This window comes from Lissotriton helveticus, chromosome 9, assembly GCF_964261635.1.
Source record: "Lissotriton helveticus chromosome 9, aLisHel1.1, whole genome shotgun sequence".
Taxonomy (NCBI): domain Eukaryota; kingdom Metazoa; phylum Chordata; class Amphibia; order Caudata; family Salamandridae; genus Lissotriton; species Lissotriton helveticus.
The window spans coordinates 572365139-572379013 of record NC_136070.1 but is presented as its reverse complement, the minus strand read 5'-3'; the positions used below and the strand labels follow the sequence as shown (position 1 = coordinate 572379013).

Genomic DNA, 13875 nt, shown 5'->3' with positions numbered 1-13875 from the left:
GGTCTCTGCGCCAGGCTCTTTCGAGGGTTCGGCAGTTCCTCTTGGAGCTCTTGAGTTCGTCGGTGAACCATGGTGCCTTCTTGCTGCCGGATCTGCTGGGCGGGGTCCTCAGTGGGGCGAGGTCGTCTGCGCAGTTGCTGATCCACTTCGTGAGGTTGTTGGCGGCCTGGCTGGGGTTCGCTGAGCTGGCGGGGGGGTCCCGGCTCAAGGAAGCGGTGAGCTGGTCGGCTGTGATCTTGTTCCATCTTCTGCGTGCAACCTGTTGCTGGTGGTGGTGGATCGTGTTCTTTCTGTAGCTGAAGTGGACGCAGCTGTGGTCCGTCCAGTGGAGTCCGGTGGCGTGGCTGAAGGTGATGTCCTTGCTGGAGGAGAAGACGGGGTTGTGTGTGTGTCCGGCGTAGTGGGTGGGGGTGGTCACCAGTTGCTTGAGACCGAGGGTGGCGAGGTTGTCCAGCAGGGTGGCGGTGTTGCGGTCGTTGCTGTTCTCCAAGTGGAAGTTGAGGTCCCCGAGGAGGATGTAGTCAGCGGAGGGGAGGGCGTGCGGGCTGATGAAGTCGGCGATGTCTTCACTGAATTGTGTGCGTGGTCCCGGGGGTCTGTAGATGAGGGTGCCTCTGAGGGTGGTCCTGGGGTCGGTGTGGATCTGGAAGTGCAGGTGTTCGGCGGTTGTGAGGGTGTCGTCGGAGTTGCTCGTGATGCGGATGGTGTTCCTGTGGATGATGGCGATGCCTCCTCCGGTCTGGTTGCCACGGTCCCTCCGGATGATCTTGTAACCGTCTGGGATGGCGATGGCGATGTCGGGCGCTGAGGAGGCGTTCATCCAGGTTTCCGTGAGGAAGGCGACGTCTGGTGATGTTGTGTCGAGGAGGTTCCAGCGCTCGACGGTGTGTCTGTGGACGGAGCGGGTGTTGAGCAGGATGCACTTCAGGTGGTTGCTGCTGGTTCTCGGCTTGGTGGGTGCGGGTGCGGTGCAGGTCCGGATGCAGGAGAATTTGCAGGAGTGGCAGCTTAAGGGTCCGTGGGTGCGCCTCGAGGTGGCTCGGTAGCATCCAGGGATCCGGCCGATGTTGAGTGCGTTGAGTTCGGTGGCGTCGTAGATCCGGCGGGTGGGCTGGCGTCTGCGGGGGCTAGGGGTCCGGGCGCTGGGCGCGGTGCAGGCACGGACGGGCGCCTTCGGCGCACAATCGGCGTGCCCGCTGCGCGTCAACGCTGCGCGTCAACGCTGCGCGTACGCGCGGTCGCCATTTATGGCGAAGTGGGAGGGAGGGAGGAGCAGCCGGGAGGCGGGAGCGGGGAGGGTACAGAAGGAAAAGGGGGCGTGGCCGCACGCACGGTGGCGGGAAGCGGGGAGCGGGGCGGGGGGCACAGGCAGCAGAGAGGGAAACGGCACAGAACAACAATGTGGGAAAACAATATTAAAACAGCCAACAATACTATGGGAGCAGTACAGATTGAGGAAAAACAGTGAAAGAAAAATGCAGTCAAAATCAAACACAATCACGCTACTACAGCGGGGGGGCGGGGTCGTCGGGGCGTGCTCAGCGAGGCTGAGGGCAGCAGCGGGGAGGAACGCACACGCTACAGCTGGTGGCTGCGCGGCGCGGGGTGTCCTGAGAACAAATATGCCTCTCAGGTGACTGAGATGCGAAGCACTTGATGGAGGAGTGTCCTGTAGTTCATAACAATTGAAAGTCCGACTTCACTTTTTTTTGCTATTTATTTATGCCTGTCAGCTCTTGATAGCATCTGAACTATCTTAGCAGAAAGTGAGGCTGAGATTTTGCACAGTGGGTCGCGTGACGTAAAGCGACATATACAAAAGTGTTGACCATATTTTGCAGGCAAAGGGTTTTTTTTGCGTCAAAAATCTATACCAGCGCAGTGCTAAACCTCATTGTGACATGAAGCTCAAAACCACTATTAATGTATGCCGAGTGTGCGTTCTGTAAGGCAAATGCGCGTAGCACGATCGCAAAACAAACAAAAGAAGATCTTGGCATTGCTGTGTGGGGGGCGGGGGAGGGGAGCAGGGCAGCGAGCAAGTGGGAGGGAAGTGGGAGGGAAGGAGCATATGGCGAGCGGCGGGGGAGCAGCTTGAAAAGTGTTGACCATATTTTGCACGCAAAGGGTTTATTTTGTGTCAAAAATCTATACCAGCGCAGTGCTAAACCTTATTGTGACATGAAGCTCAAAACCTCTATTAATGTATGCCGAGTGTGCGTTCTGTAAGGCAAATGCGCGTAGCACGATCGCAAAACAAACAAAACAAGATCTTGGCATTGCTGTGTGGGGGGCGGGGGAGGGGAGCAGGGCAGCGAGCAAGTGGGTGGGAATGCTTTGTATAGTGTGTTATGCTCACAAACATAGGAAGCCTCATGTAGAGACGGCTTAGAAACAGAAGCGTGGGTGGGAGAGGCTCATTAATATGGAAAACTAGTGCGAGATGCTAACAAATGAGCCATGCATGCGAGATACTGAGTGTGATTTTACCACACACGAGAACCCTGGTGTGAGGTACAAAAGTGTACAGTGTGAAACGCTCACAAACATGAGCAGGCATGATGTATAAACCCAGATAAGGCAGCGTTTGGATGTGAAGGTGCTCTGGCTGGGGTTGGGATGGGGCGGGTGGGAGGGTGAAAAAGGCGGAGCGAGTGAAAACATGAGCACAAGTATGGACTGCTCAAACACAAAGAAAACAAACGAGAAAAGACAGAAACACCAGGGTGGCGGGGAAGCAGATTGCCTCCAAGCTTATGGGGAAAGCGAGGCACTACAGAAAGGCGAGCGCGCGTGAATAATTAGGGGAGGACAAATGCAGACACGGGCTGGGGGAAGCTTGTGGGAGGGACGCTGGTGGCATTGTGCACGCGCTCACGTGCAGTGCATCAAATCGCCAGTTTGGTTAAGCTCTCGATAAGCCCCTATATGTCTCGCCAGCTCAATGCGCAAGCGCATTGGCAGGCGAGCCCTAAAAATTGGACTTCAGGAGTGTGGCAATAGAGGAGAGGTGGGTGGAGAGAAAAACCAGCACACGAAGGAGAGTACCGGGACCTGTGGGCAAAGATCACAAGCAAGAAAGAGCAAAACGAAGCATGGGGTGTAAGCATACAGATGAAAGAGAGCAACAGGGAGCGCTTAGGTGGGAGAGGAGCACACATGGGAGACATCTGGAAAACACATGCACTGTCATAGAGTGCGTAAGTAAAAAGATTAAAGTAGTTCTTTAAAAGTGGGCAGTGGCAGGACACAATAAAAAATACTATGCTATGGCAGGGACATGCACAAAATGGCCAAGGCAAGCTATCGAAAAAGAAGCAAGCAAATTACAATAAAGCCAACCAACAGTAAGCAATGGGCGGGCTTTACGCCTACTGTAAGAGTTTGGTAAGTGGACACCAGGTCTTTTTGAACAGAAATTTGGTCAACCTAAACAGAGGGGAATTCGAAATCACATAGGGAAGAGGAAAACGCAACTAGGCATCAATTAAGGAAAATGAAACATGAACAATAACACCTACTTAAAACTGGAGCGTAAGAGAGATGTTCATACAAACACAGCTGTAGAAACAAAATCAATCAATCACATTTAGAAAAAAAACATCCAGACGCACACAGAGAAATAATAAGAAACGTAGATATGTATGTATACCTGTAGACTAAGAATATGAACACTCACACACCCAGAGAAACTGAGAGAGGCACCAAGTTACCTTTTGACAAAGAGTAACACTCACCCAAGGCAGACGAAAAACACCCAATCATATGGGTAGGAAAAAAAGCATCCATTAACTAGAGGAGAAGGAGGAAGGACCCATTCATGCACAACCTCTCCCAATAATATTTCAGGGAGAAAAACACCCGCCATCAACACAAAAGGGAACTAACCAGGTGTGTCTGGAAAATAAGGAAGAAACCTGTGCAACACAGGGGCAGTTACTCTGTAATGGCGGGAGAGCATCGCCCCACAGCCTATCGCCAGCAGATGATAAATTAAATGATAACACAATTAATATAGGGGAGAGGAGTTAGCCTAACAGCTAGGGCGGTCAACCTCGAATCTGGCGAACCGGGTTCAAGTCTCCGCAATGACGCTGAACATCCGGTGATTCTGGGCAAATCACTTAATCTCCCCATGCCAAACAAAAATGAATGTATTCTCATGTAATGCAACTGGTGCTATGTAAAGCGCTCTGATACCCGATACAGAGTCAAGTTTGCGCTATATAAAACTCCATTAAAAAAACAATGTTATCATCATTTTATTTATGCTGCCTGAGCAGCACATTGAGAATTGGGCTGTGTGGGGCTGGGAATGGCAGGGGGAGGAGTAGTGTGCACTTATAAGTGTGCATGTCGGTTTGGCCATCCATCTTAGGCCGGTCAAACAAACATGCAAACTTATGTTTCGCCAACCCAGCTGAGTTGCATAGCCGGTTTGGAGAAATGTCACAGGCTCCAATGTACTGTATGAGCGGCAAACGAGGCTGCTCAGACCAATACTGGCGCTACTCTCATATCATGAGAGTAGTGTCTGGATTGGGTGGAATGCCTGTGTCTTGAGGGCCCAGCCCCTTCCGGTCAGATGAGAGGCGCAGTGAGGCGGCTGGCAGCATCAGCGGGAGCAGATCGGCAGGTAAGTCTTTTTTATGTTATTATTATTTCATCCCCTCCTCCTTGTCCCCTTGCCCTACCACTCTAGATAGGCAGCGGCTGCCACTGGTGCAACAGCCTATGAAGAAAAGAGAAGAGCAAGACTTACTCAACCACATAAAAAGTAACATAAACATTAATTTGCAACTGGAGAAAGAAGAATGGCCATGACCAATCACTTCACGAGAAAGATGAAGAGAGCAATTGAATCACATCAGGGGAAACAAGAAGATAAACATTATTCAACATCATAAGAAACAAGAAGAGAAACACCAAATCACATGTATAAATGAAGGAAGTGAAACACCCAATTACCTCTGGAGAAACAACAACGGTAAAACAAATATTATCTGATAAAAAACTGGAAGGGAACCCTCAGTCACATCTGTGGAAAGAGTCTGGGAAATATAAAATGACACCTTTGCTTTCGAGAACCCGTTAAGTCTCTTCGATGGATACACTTTGTGATGACTGGATAGAGCTCTGTATTTTTATCTTAAAAATTACATTGGAGGAATTATGGAGGGGCACCCTAGTTTATCGCCATCTCAGATCAAAAAATACTTCAACCATAAATTAATGGAATGTCTTGCCCCCCCCCCCCCCCCATGTACTTTCTTCTAACAAATTTCTGCTAGAGGGAGATTTTAACTTCCACGCACAACTAGATTTAGATGCAGAAACACAAATACTACTCTCCGATATGGAGATGCTAGGGCTTAATCAGATAATTAGTGGTCCCACACATACTACTAGGCACACCTTAGAGCTTATATTTACAAATGCCTTGGACCTTCAGGTGGACTCTCATTTTCCCCTAACTTGGTCAGACCATTTCCTTGCAAATATCCAGATCCATATCAAAGGAAAGCAGATCAGGAAAAAGTATGAATTCCTCAACAAGACAATGCCCTGGAAGAAAATCTGTAATTCCCCATTCTCTGCAGTCTTTCCCGATATAAATAGTGTTTTCACTAACTTCCAGGAGTAATTCTCCCAGATCCTAGATAAAGTTGTCCCTCTCACGATTCCAACACTGCTAAGCATCTTTCCCCTTGGTTCTCGGAAGAACTAAAACAGGTGAGAACAGCCTGTAGAAAACTGGAGGAAAGGTGGCGCTCTGCCAAATCACTCACTGAAAGAAACACCTTTGGCATTAGCACCAGCACTGAGAGGCTTGCATAAAAGGCATAAAGATGCTAGAAAGTCCCATATTATAAAAAGAATTGCTAGTGCGGGGAATTCAGCTGAAGAACTATTCAACATTTTGAATAAATTCACGAGGCCCACTGCACATACTTCTACCATCCTGTCCTACCAGGGACTCTGCAATGCTGCGGCAGTCCATTTTGAATAGAAAATCACAAACATCTATAAGAACCTTTCCCAATGCGCCCCCCCTAACTGAAACCATATCCACCACTCTATTATTCATCAATTCTTCCATCTACCTGGAGCACTTTCAACCCATAACTTTGGAACAAGCTCTGGAATCAATGGAAAAAACTCAAATCAGGTTCCCCTTCTGTCCTTTCCCCTCCCCATGTTATGGCGACACTGACCAACGCATTACTTCCAGCGATTAATGCATTGTCTAACTTTTCTTTAACCCCTTCTACGCTCATGACGAGCTCAGCTCGTCATGAGTTACGCCTGTCGTACGCTCATGACGAGCTGAGCTCGTCATGCAACGCGGCTTTTCGCAAAAGTCAGCGCACAGCGGGAAAACCGCTAGCGCGCAAGGGGTTAAGCACTGCGACCTTACCTTTAGCTTGGAAAACTGCACAAGTTCAACCCATCCACAAAAAAACAATGCAGACACCCTGTTACCTTTAAACTATAGACCCATATCGCTTCTCCCTTATTTAAGCAAAACTATAGAGAGCTTAGTTAATCAACAACTCTCTCTTTACTTGGAAACAAATGCTATTTTAGACCCTTCTCAGTAAGATTTCAGAGGCTCACACAGGACAGAAATTGCGTTGAAGGCGGTGCTGGAAACCAACCGACTTTCCCTTGATGATGGTTATCCAGCAATGCTGGTGCTACTCGACTTATCTGCAACCTTTGACACCATCTCACACTCCACCATGGTCCAACGGCTTTCTGAGATTGGTGCGTGTCAGTGGTAAAGTGATAGGGTGGCTTTAAAATTTCGTTTGCAACCGTACTCAGAATATACATTTGGGGCCTTTTACATTTTGTGCCATGTTTCCTCAGTGAGCCCAACGCTCTTTAATATATATTTTGCCCCACTAGTTCAAGTGGTGAGACCTAACGGTTTAGATGTCATCTGGTATGCAGATGTCACACAATTGATAATCTCTATGGGTTCAAATCCTGAATCTGCAAAATTCTAATTCAGAGAATTATGAAGAGAGTCGCATCCTGGATGTCTCTGAATTGCCTGCTGCTAAACAGCGACAAAAATGAGATTCTGCTGTTCGGTAACGCCTACACTTATTGGTGTTACAACTGCTGGCTGTCAGAGCTGGGCACCACCCCACATCCTTAAAAGGCAGAAAATAATCTTGGTATTTTAATCAATGATAACCTCACAATGAGAGAGCATACATGTTACATTTGTGGCACCTGCTTTGGAATAATGTGCATGCTTAGGAAAGCTTTCCAGTGGGTACCCATCCACTCAAGAAGAATTCTCACGCAGGCTCTTGTGGTCAGTCGTCTTGACTATAAAAATGCTCTCTTAGTGGAAGCAAATAAATCTAAGCTTCAGGTCATTCAGAACACCCTCAAAGCCCACTCTACAATCTCTACACTGGCTACAAATCAGGAAGCGTGCCATCTTCAAGCTCTTGTGTCTGGTACACAAATGCTTAGCTGGCATGGGCCCTATATATTTTCAAAATAAACCACTCCTATCTCCCTACTAGAAACTTGAGATCCAAAGACCAGCTTCTCCCTGTTTTCACCATATTCGTGTAGCCAAATATGGCAGCCAATCTTTTTTGTTACCTGGGCCCACATCAATGGAACAGTTTACCCGTCCAAGTCTGTGCTTGCCCTGACTTTGCCTGCTTTAAAAAAAACTCAAAACAAGGCCTTTTAAATGTTACTTCTCCTTTCTTCCTTTTCCCTTTCTTCTACCTGGACAGTGCTCTAGCACCAAGATGCCCCTTCGACAGGGCTTTAAATGGGATGAAAAAACTGGGGTCTCTCATAGGGGTGTGGCCGATGCAATTAAGGGTATGGCTTAAAACACTTAAGCTAAAGATCTGTACTCAGCCTAGTGTGCCGTCCGACAGGTATTTTGCTGCTTCTGTACATGAATCCAGATATGTGGCTAAGGCTAGAGCTGCCAACTTTCGAGATGAGAAAGCAGGTTCGAGCCTCTGGTCGGCTGAATTTCCTGCGATTCAAAACATGAATGTCCCTGTGTAATGTAACTTGTTTGCTCCAAGATTGCGGTATACAAAACTGAAAAATGAATCTCTTTGATCAAAATCAGTAACAGATGGTACTATTGCAGAGTAAAGCTTTATTTTGTTCCCACTCTGAAGGTAAAAAAAAGGAGAGCCCGTTAGGGACCCGTCCCTGCACCTGCTTTTAAGAACTGCCAGTTCTGAGCATCTGCAGGACCCAGCCCACTTAAAGACCATGCCCTTTGGGCTGATTCTTTGTGCTATATCAAGTGTGCATAAGTATAAGAAGTGAGAGAAACAATGACCAGTAACATCGTGAAAAAAAAACACATTGACAAAGGCAATATGCCTGGCCGTAGCAAGCTGGAGAAATAGTAATTTTTTTCATTTTTTTATTGCAAGCTTATGTCAAAACAATAAAGAAACATAAAAGAAAACTTGTAGCCACTTAAATGTGGCTGTCATATACGTAGGTGAGACCTAAAAAAGGAGCCAGGAAATAACCATGTAACTGGGCACCATAAGTGCAAGCAAACCTAAATACCTGATATTTTAAGGTAATATCAAAAAAGTATTTAATAAAACGCTACGTCAACCAGATTTGTCATTGACAAGAAATACATTATTTTTAGGTGGATGTCAACAATGTGCGCAGGCTTTGTGCAGTCACTCATGGTAAAGGAAGCCAATGGTTAAAGGGGCTATGCCATTGTCCCATGCTTTATGCTGAGATTGGAGGGAGCGAACTATGAATGATAATTTAACAGACCACTCAATGAAGTCTTCTGACCGAAAACCCCTCCATGTATATGTAGCATGTATGTGCTATGTATGAATTTTGGGGAAAAACTATAATTTGGTGAGAAATGGGGGTGGGGTCGCACACTACTCACACACCGGCGATGTCGCCCATAGCAGAAGATCGAAAGATGATGCATCGCGAACACTTTACTACATTGACCAGAGTCCTTAGGGGCGACACCGCCGGTGTGTGAGTAGTGTGCGACCCCACCCCCATTTGTAACTTTAAAGCTTCCTTGAGCAGCGGGCTGACGAGCCTGGGATCCCGCACCTACGCGCCTGAGTGGTACTATACCTGGCAGATATTGGCAGCCATCGGCAACCCCAGTACACGGCCTATCCCTGCTGATGAGGGGTAATACCCCGAAACACGTGTCCAGGGATGGCGAAGACAGCGAAGATAGCAGAAGATCGAAAGATGATGCATCGCGAACACTTTACTACATTGACCAGAGTCCTTTGGGGCGACACCGCCGGTGTGTGAGTAGTGTGCGACCCCACCCCCATTAATAATTTGGTGAGGTAGCTAACGTGAGACCTGAAGAGAGGATGAAAAACACCCAATGGCATTTAGAAAGAGATACTTCCCCGGTTGGCTAGGCTGTATCTTAATCATAGTGCTGTTTGCTGTAAAATGATTGAATGGGATATTGGGATCAAACTATGCACTTTGTGGAAGAAACATAATTGAGGCTATGTATTATAATGTTTATGTTTTATAAAGGCAAAAGAAAAACACATATATATTTTAAAGATAAAGATGGAAGAGAAACGCCCAAATGCAATTAGTAAAAAAAATGAGGTGCACCCAGTGAGGAAGACAAACTGACTCGCCCATTAGCATCAAAAAGTGTGAGACACCCAGGCATGTCTTCTTATAGCCACTTCCCCTAATATCCGCTTGGTGTTAGCTGCCCAATGATTTCCTCACACTCATACCTCTTTTTACTATTCTGATCCCCCAAAACAAGCCTTTCCTAAACCCTACCTCTGACTCTTCCCCCTCCAGCTCCCTTTCACTCATCCCCCTCCACCTCTCTTTTACTCATCCAAAACCTCCTCCAACTGCTAGGAGCTCCACACAAAAAACTAAAAATCTAAATGCTTCCCTTCTATCCCTCCACTATCCTTCTCAATCCAAATAATAGATTAACAAGCCCACCAAGCATATTAATTTCATATTTCACTATATTAATTCACCACTAATACTTTATGGGTTCCGGAGTAGCGTGCTTCTCGCCAAAAAGCACTTCAACACCTAATATGGGGTAGCAAGCGCTCTTCGCTACACTTCTCAATCCAAATAACTGACTAAAATATCCACTACTCAAATTACTTTCATATTTCACTATAATAATTCACCACTAACACTGTATGGGTTTCAGAGTAGCGTGCTACTCGCCGAAAAAGCACTTCAACGCCTCTTCAGGGGTAGTAAGCGCCGTATAAATGCAATTACAATACAATATACTCTCTACCATTCTCTAAATGCCTCCCCTGTGACTGCCTTTTCCCTTTATCTCCTTCTTGATTTGACGTCACCCCTTCCCACCGACCAATTTCAACACCCCATCCTCACTGTTTCCGTAGTTCTGTGGCACCATGTCCACCTTCTGCACCTCCTTGGCGAAGTAGTCCTCTTCGCTGCTCCCCCGGTCACAGAGCCATGCCAGTTCCTTGGCCCGCTCCTTTAGCAGCTCCTTGGTGCTGTTGTACAGGAGCATCACCTCAGGAGGTACTGACTGCGGGGCCTCCTGCTCGGGAGGGCCTGGGAAGCGCAACTTGCTCAGAATCTGACCCCTCACTGCCTTAATGCGCTTCGCCTTGTAGGAGTCCAGGTCAAAGGGCTGGCAGGTAGAATGGGCCAGCAGCCCCGCCACCAGTTCCAGCAGGGAGGCACAGAGCAGGAGCAGGCACATCTTCAGCCGAGCCAGTGATCAGCAGATATTCAGAAGAACTTGGTCAATTTTCCAGCAGAGCAAAAAAAATGCACCATGAATAGCCAAGTTGGGAAAATACAGGTCATTGAATGTCCAATGTGAGTGAATCGCTTTTTAGATGGACACGTCCTTCAAAAATGTGTTCTGGCTGGTCAAGTGCTAGCAAGAGCAGCGACTGTCAAGGCTGGCCCGGCTCAGAAGACGTTGAATTCACAGATTGCAATGCAGGCATCTGATGTGCTCAGAGACCCAGTCTGGTGGAGGAACCAAATCAATCCCAGTCCACCAAGCTCATCAGCAGGCCATTTCTGGACTTGCTTCCTACACAGACTGCAGAGCTTACTGCCTGCATTCAGGCTACCCTCAGTCGCAAGAGTACTTCTGGCCAAAGATGCCCATCTCAGTCCATAACTTCATACCCGTGCACCACGCTGCGTGTCCATATTCAATCAAAATCCTAATGTAGGCCAACTCTTCTTTACAAATGAAGGAAAGACCTTCAATCTGGAAATTGAGCTAAAGAATCAAAGGCGTGTATTTCTAGAGGTATGGCACCTGCTTCCACAACATCAATTTCGTGGCTCACTTCTGAATGGATGTTAGAGGGATCTGGTGGTCAGGGACCCAGGTTACTCGGAAGAGCTACAGGTTGGGAATGAGATCCTGCCTAGGAATTGAACGTTGACTTGCGCCCAGAGTTGTTTGAGGATGTCCTTGATCATGTCCCATTAGAAGGTTTGCAGATGAAATGCTGTGATCTAGTGCCTCGTGATTCTAAAGCATAGCACCAGGGCCGGCTCTAGGCTCACGGAGGCCCTGAGCAGGGAGTGTAGGTAGGGGGTTTGGCGGCCCTGTGCAGGTGCACAGCTTGCACATGCCTTAGGCCGGCCCTGATAGCACTCAGGAGCTGTGTCCCCTTTGATGCGCTAGGTGCCCCGCACTCCAAGCTCCTGAGCATGTGCAGAAGCCTCTGTTCCCTTTGAGGCGCTGGGTCTCCGGGCGGGGTCCTTTTGTGCCTCACGCAGTCCCAGATGCTTTCAAGAGCTGCGTAGTTGGCTCTCTGTTCTCTTCCACAATGTGCAGAATACAGTCTGCGTTCCCCCGGAGGAGCGGAGTGTCTGCTGTCTGTCCGTGTGCGATGCACACATCACTCCGGCTGTCCCCTGTGAGGAGCTTGGCGTCTGTGATCCAGGTTCTCGAGGAGCTGGGAGTTTGGACACAGTGTGCTCTTGTGTCACATGCAGATTAATTCCACTGTCCCCGTGGAGGAGGTGAACGCTTGACCGCGCTCTCACGTGCTTTCTTGCAGTCTCGGGGCGTGTCCCTGCCGAACCCAATGCCCTCCTGCCAGGAGCTGAAGCGGGGAAGGGGAGTGCGCCGTATCTTTAAGCAGTCGGCGAAGTTTTGGTCCCTGAGAAAACGTAGTCGCGGCTCTCTCCTCCTCCCCCGCCCCGTCTGTCTCCACCTACCTTTCTATCTCCTCCGCCCCCCGTCCCCCTTCCGCTCCTTCATCCCTTCCCCTCCTTCGGCGCTGCCAGAGCCCTGAGGTGTACCACAGAGCCGCACCGCGCGCCACGTGCCTCCAGGGCTTGCCGCAACCTGGCGCGTGAACTGCACGCGCACACGGAGGGCAGAGGCTGAGGCGAGAGCAGACGAACAAAGCGCGCACTCTCTTGACAGCGCCATCACCTTCAGGCGGTGGGGTGCGCTTTGCGAAATATTTACTGAATATCAGCAAATAGACCATTTCATAGCCTAATGCCTTGAACGATAACTTCAACCAGTCCTTCCTTTCTTTCTTTATTTCTTTCTTTCCTTATTTATGTATTTATTTATTTATTTATTTCTAGCTTATTTAGTCCTGGCTTTTAAGTTAGCAGCACTTTTTGCATGCTGTCATTTTCGACCTTATAAGAACGCCGTTAAAAGAGAAACTACAAGTTCCAGAATGCAATCTGCTCTCACTAAAAGCCAAGATGTGCTGATAGTGTCTCGTATGGCATGGCTTATATGCAGTGCTTAATTTGTAAGATGAATAAGTGCCAGGGCTCAGGAGGCTACTGCAGCTTGCAGCACACATTGTCCCTGTGAGCTGGCAATGACAATACAAACTCAGCTACTACCCATCACACACAGCTGTGGTTGTGCTCACACCTAAATGAGCCAGACAGCGTCACCATGTGGCGGACTGTCATAAGCCCCGGTGCTGGCAATTAGGTGCCACTGCCCAGCACTAGAAACCACCGGCTCAAATTAAGTCCTGCTTATGTGGCAACTGTGATATGCAAATGCAAAGCTCTTATGGTTCCTAGGCCAGGTAGTGAATACCCTATCCAGCCCAAGTGTTTGCTTTCCCTGCTGCCACTTTTTGTCCTGAAACCTCATTATAAGATCAAGACTACATGTCGCAAAAAACCTCACCTGAGTGAGTTGCACATGCAAGGACACGGGAAACTTGAGAACTCTGCAACCATCATTCGATATAAAGCAACACAACGCGGAAACGCACTGAACATAGTATGAAAAGGTGTCCTTTACTAAGGGTTCAAGTGAAGAAAGTGAAACCAGAGGGTCTCTGGTTTCATCCCTTAGCTGGCATACACATATTTGTCTTGTAGAAAAAAGACTTCCAATCAATGAGGTTCTTTAAGTGTCTTTATATTGTACTTCATATATTTTGACTTCAATGTTCCAAGCTTTGATATCTCATATTTTTAGATACATATTATGCAATTTTTTCACTCAGGCAATGTCTTTACAACGTGTCCAATGCATTTCGGGCATTAACAACATGCCCTTCGTCAGGGAATAGACACTATAAAACAATAACGTAATCAACTGTTAGTATGACTTCTAACAGAGTCCTAAATAATAACAACAGTGCAAAAAATAGTGTGCTTTGTCAGGTATCGGTGATGTGGCTCTTAATTACTACTCTCCTTATCCCCTTCGACGCTCATGACGAGCTGGGCTCGTCATGAGGTAGCCTCCTCGCACGCTCATGACGAGCCCAGCTCGTCATGTAAAGTGCGCTTTCGCAAAATCCAGCGTACGGGGGGAAATCATGCCGCACGCATGCGGTTAAAGATATAACAACT

The 13875-nt window shown here is 47.9% G+C and overlaps 1 protein-coding gene across 2 annotated transcripts in view; it reads right to left on the bottom strand.

Annotated features, from left to right (window-relative positions):
* Positions 1 to 12234, bottom strand: part of LOC144781594 (transforming growth factor beta-2 proprotein-like) — a 139242-nt gene extending 127008 nt beyond the window's left edge. Inside the window, exon 1 of one of the 2 annotated variants that reach the window (XM_078660509.1) lies at positions 10417 to 12234. In XM_078660509.1, coding sequence (XP_078516635.1) covers positions 10417 to 10756 — 340 coding nt within the window. In that variant the 5' untranslated portion in view covers positions 10757 to 12234. The remainder of the gene's footprint in view (positions 1 to 10416) is intronic. The other variant, XM_078660510.1, reaches the window with a different exon arrangement.
* Between the last annotated feature and the right edge of the window lie 1641 nt (positions 12235 to 13875).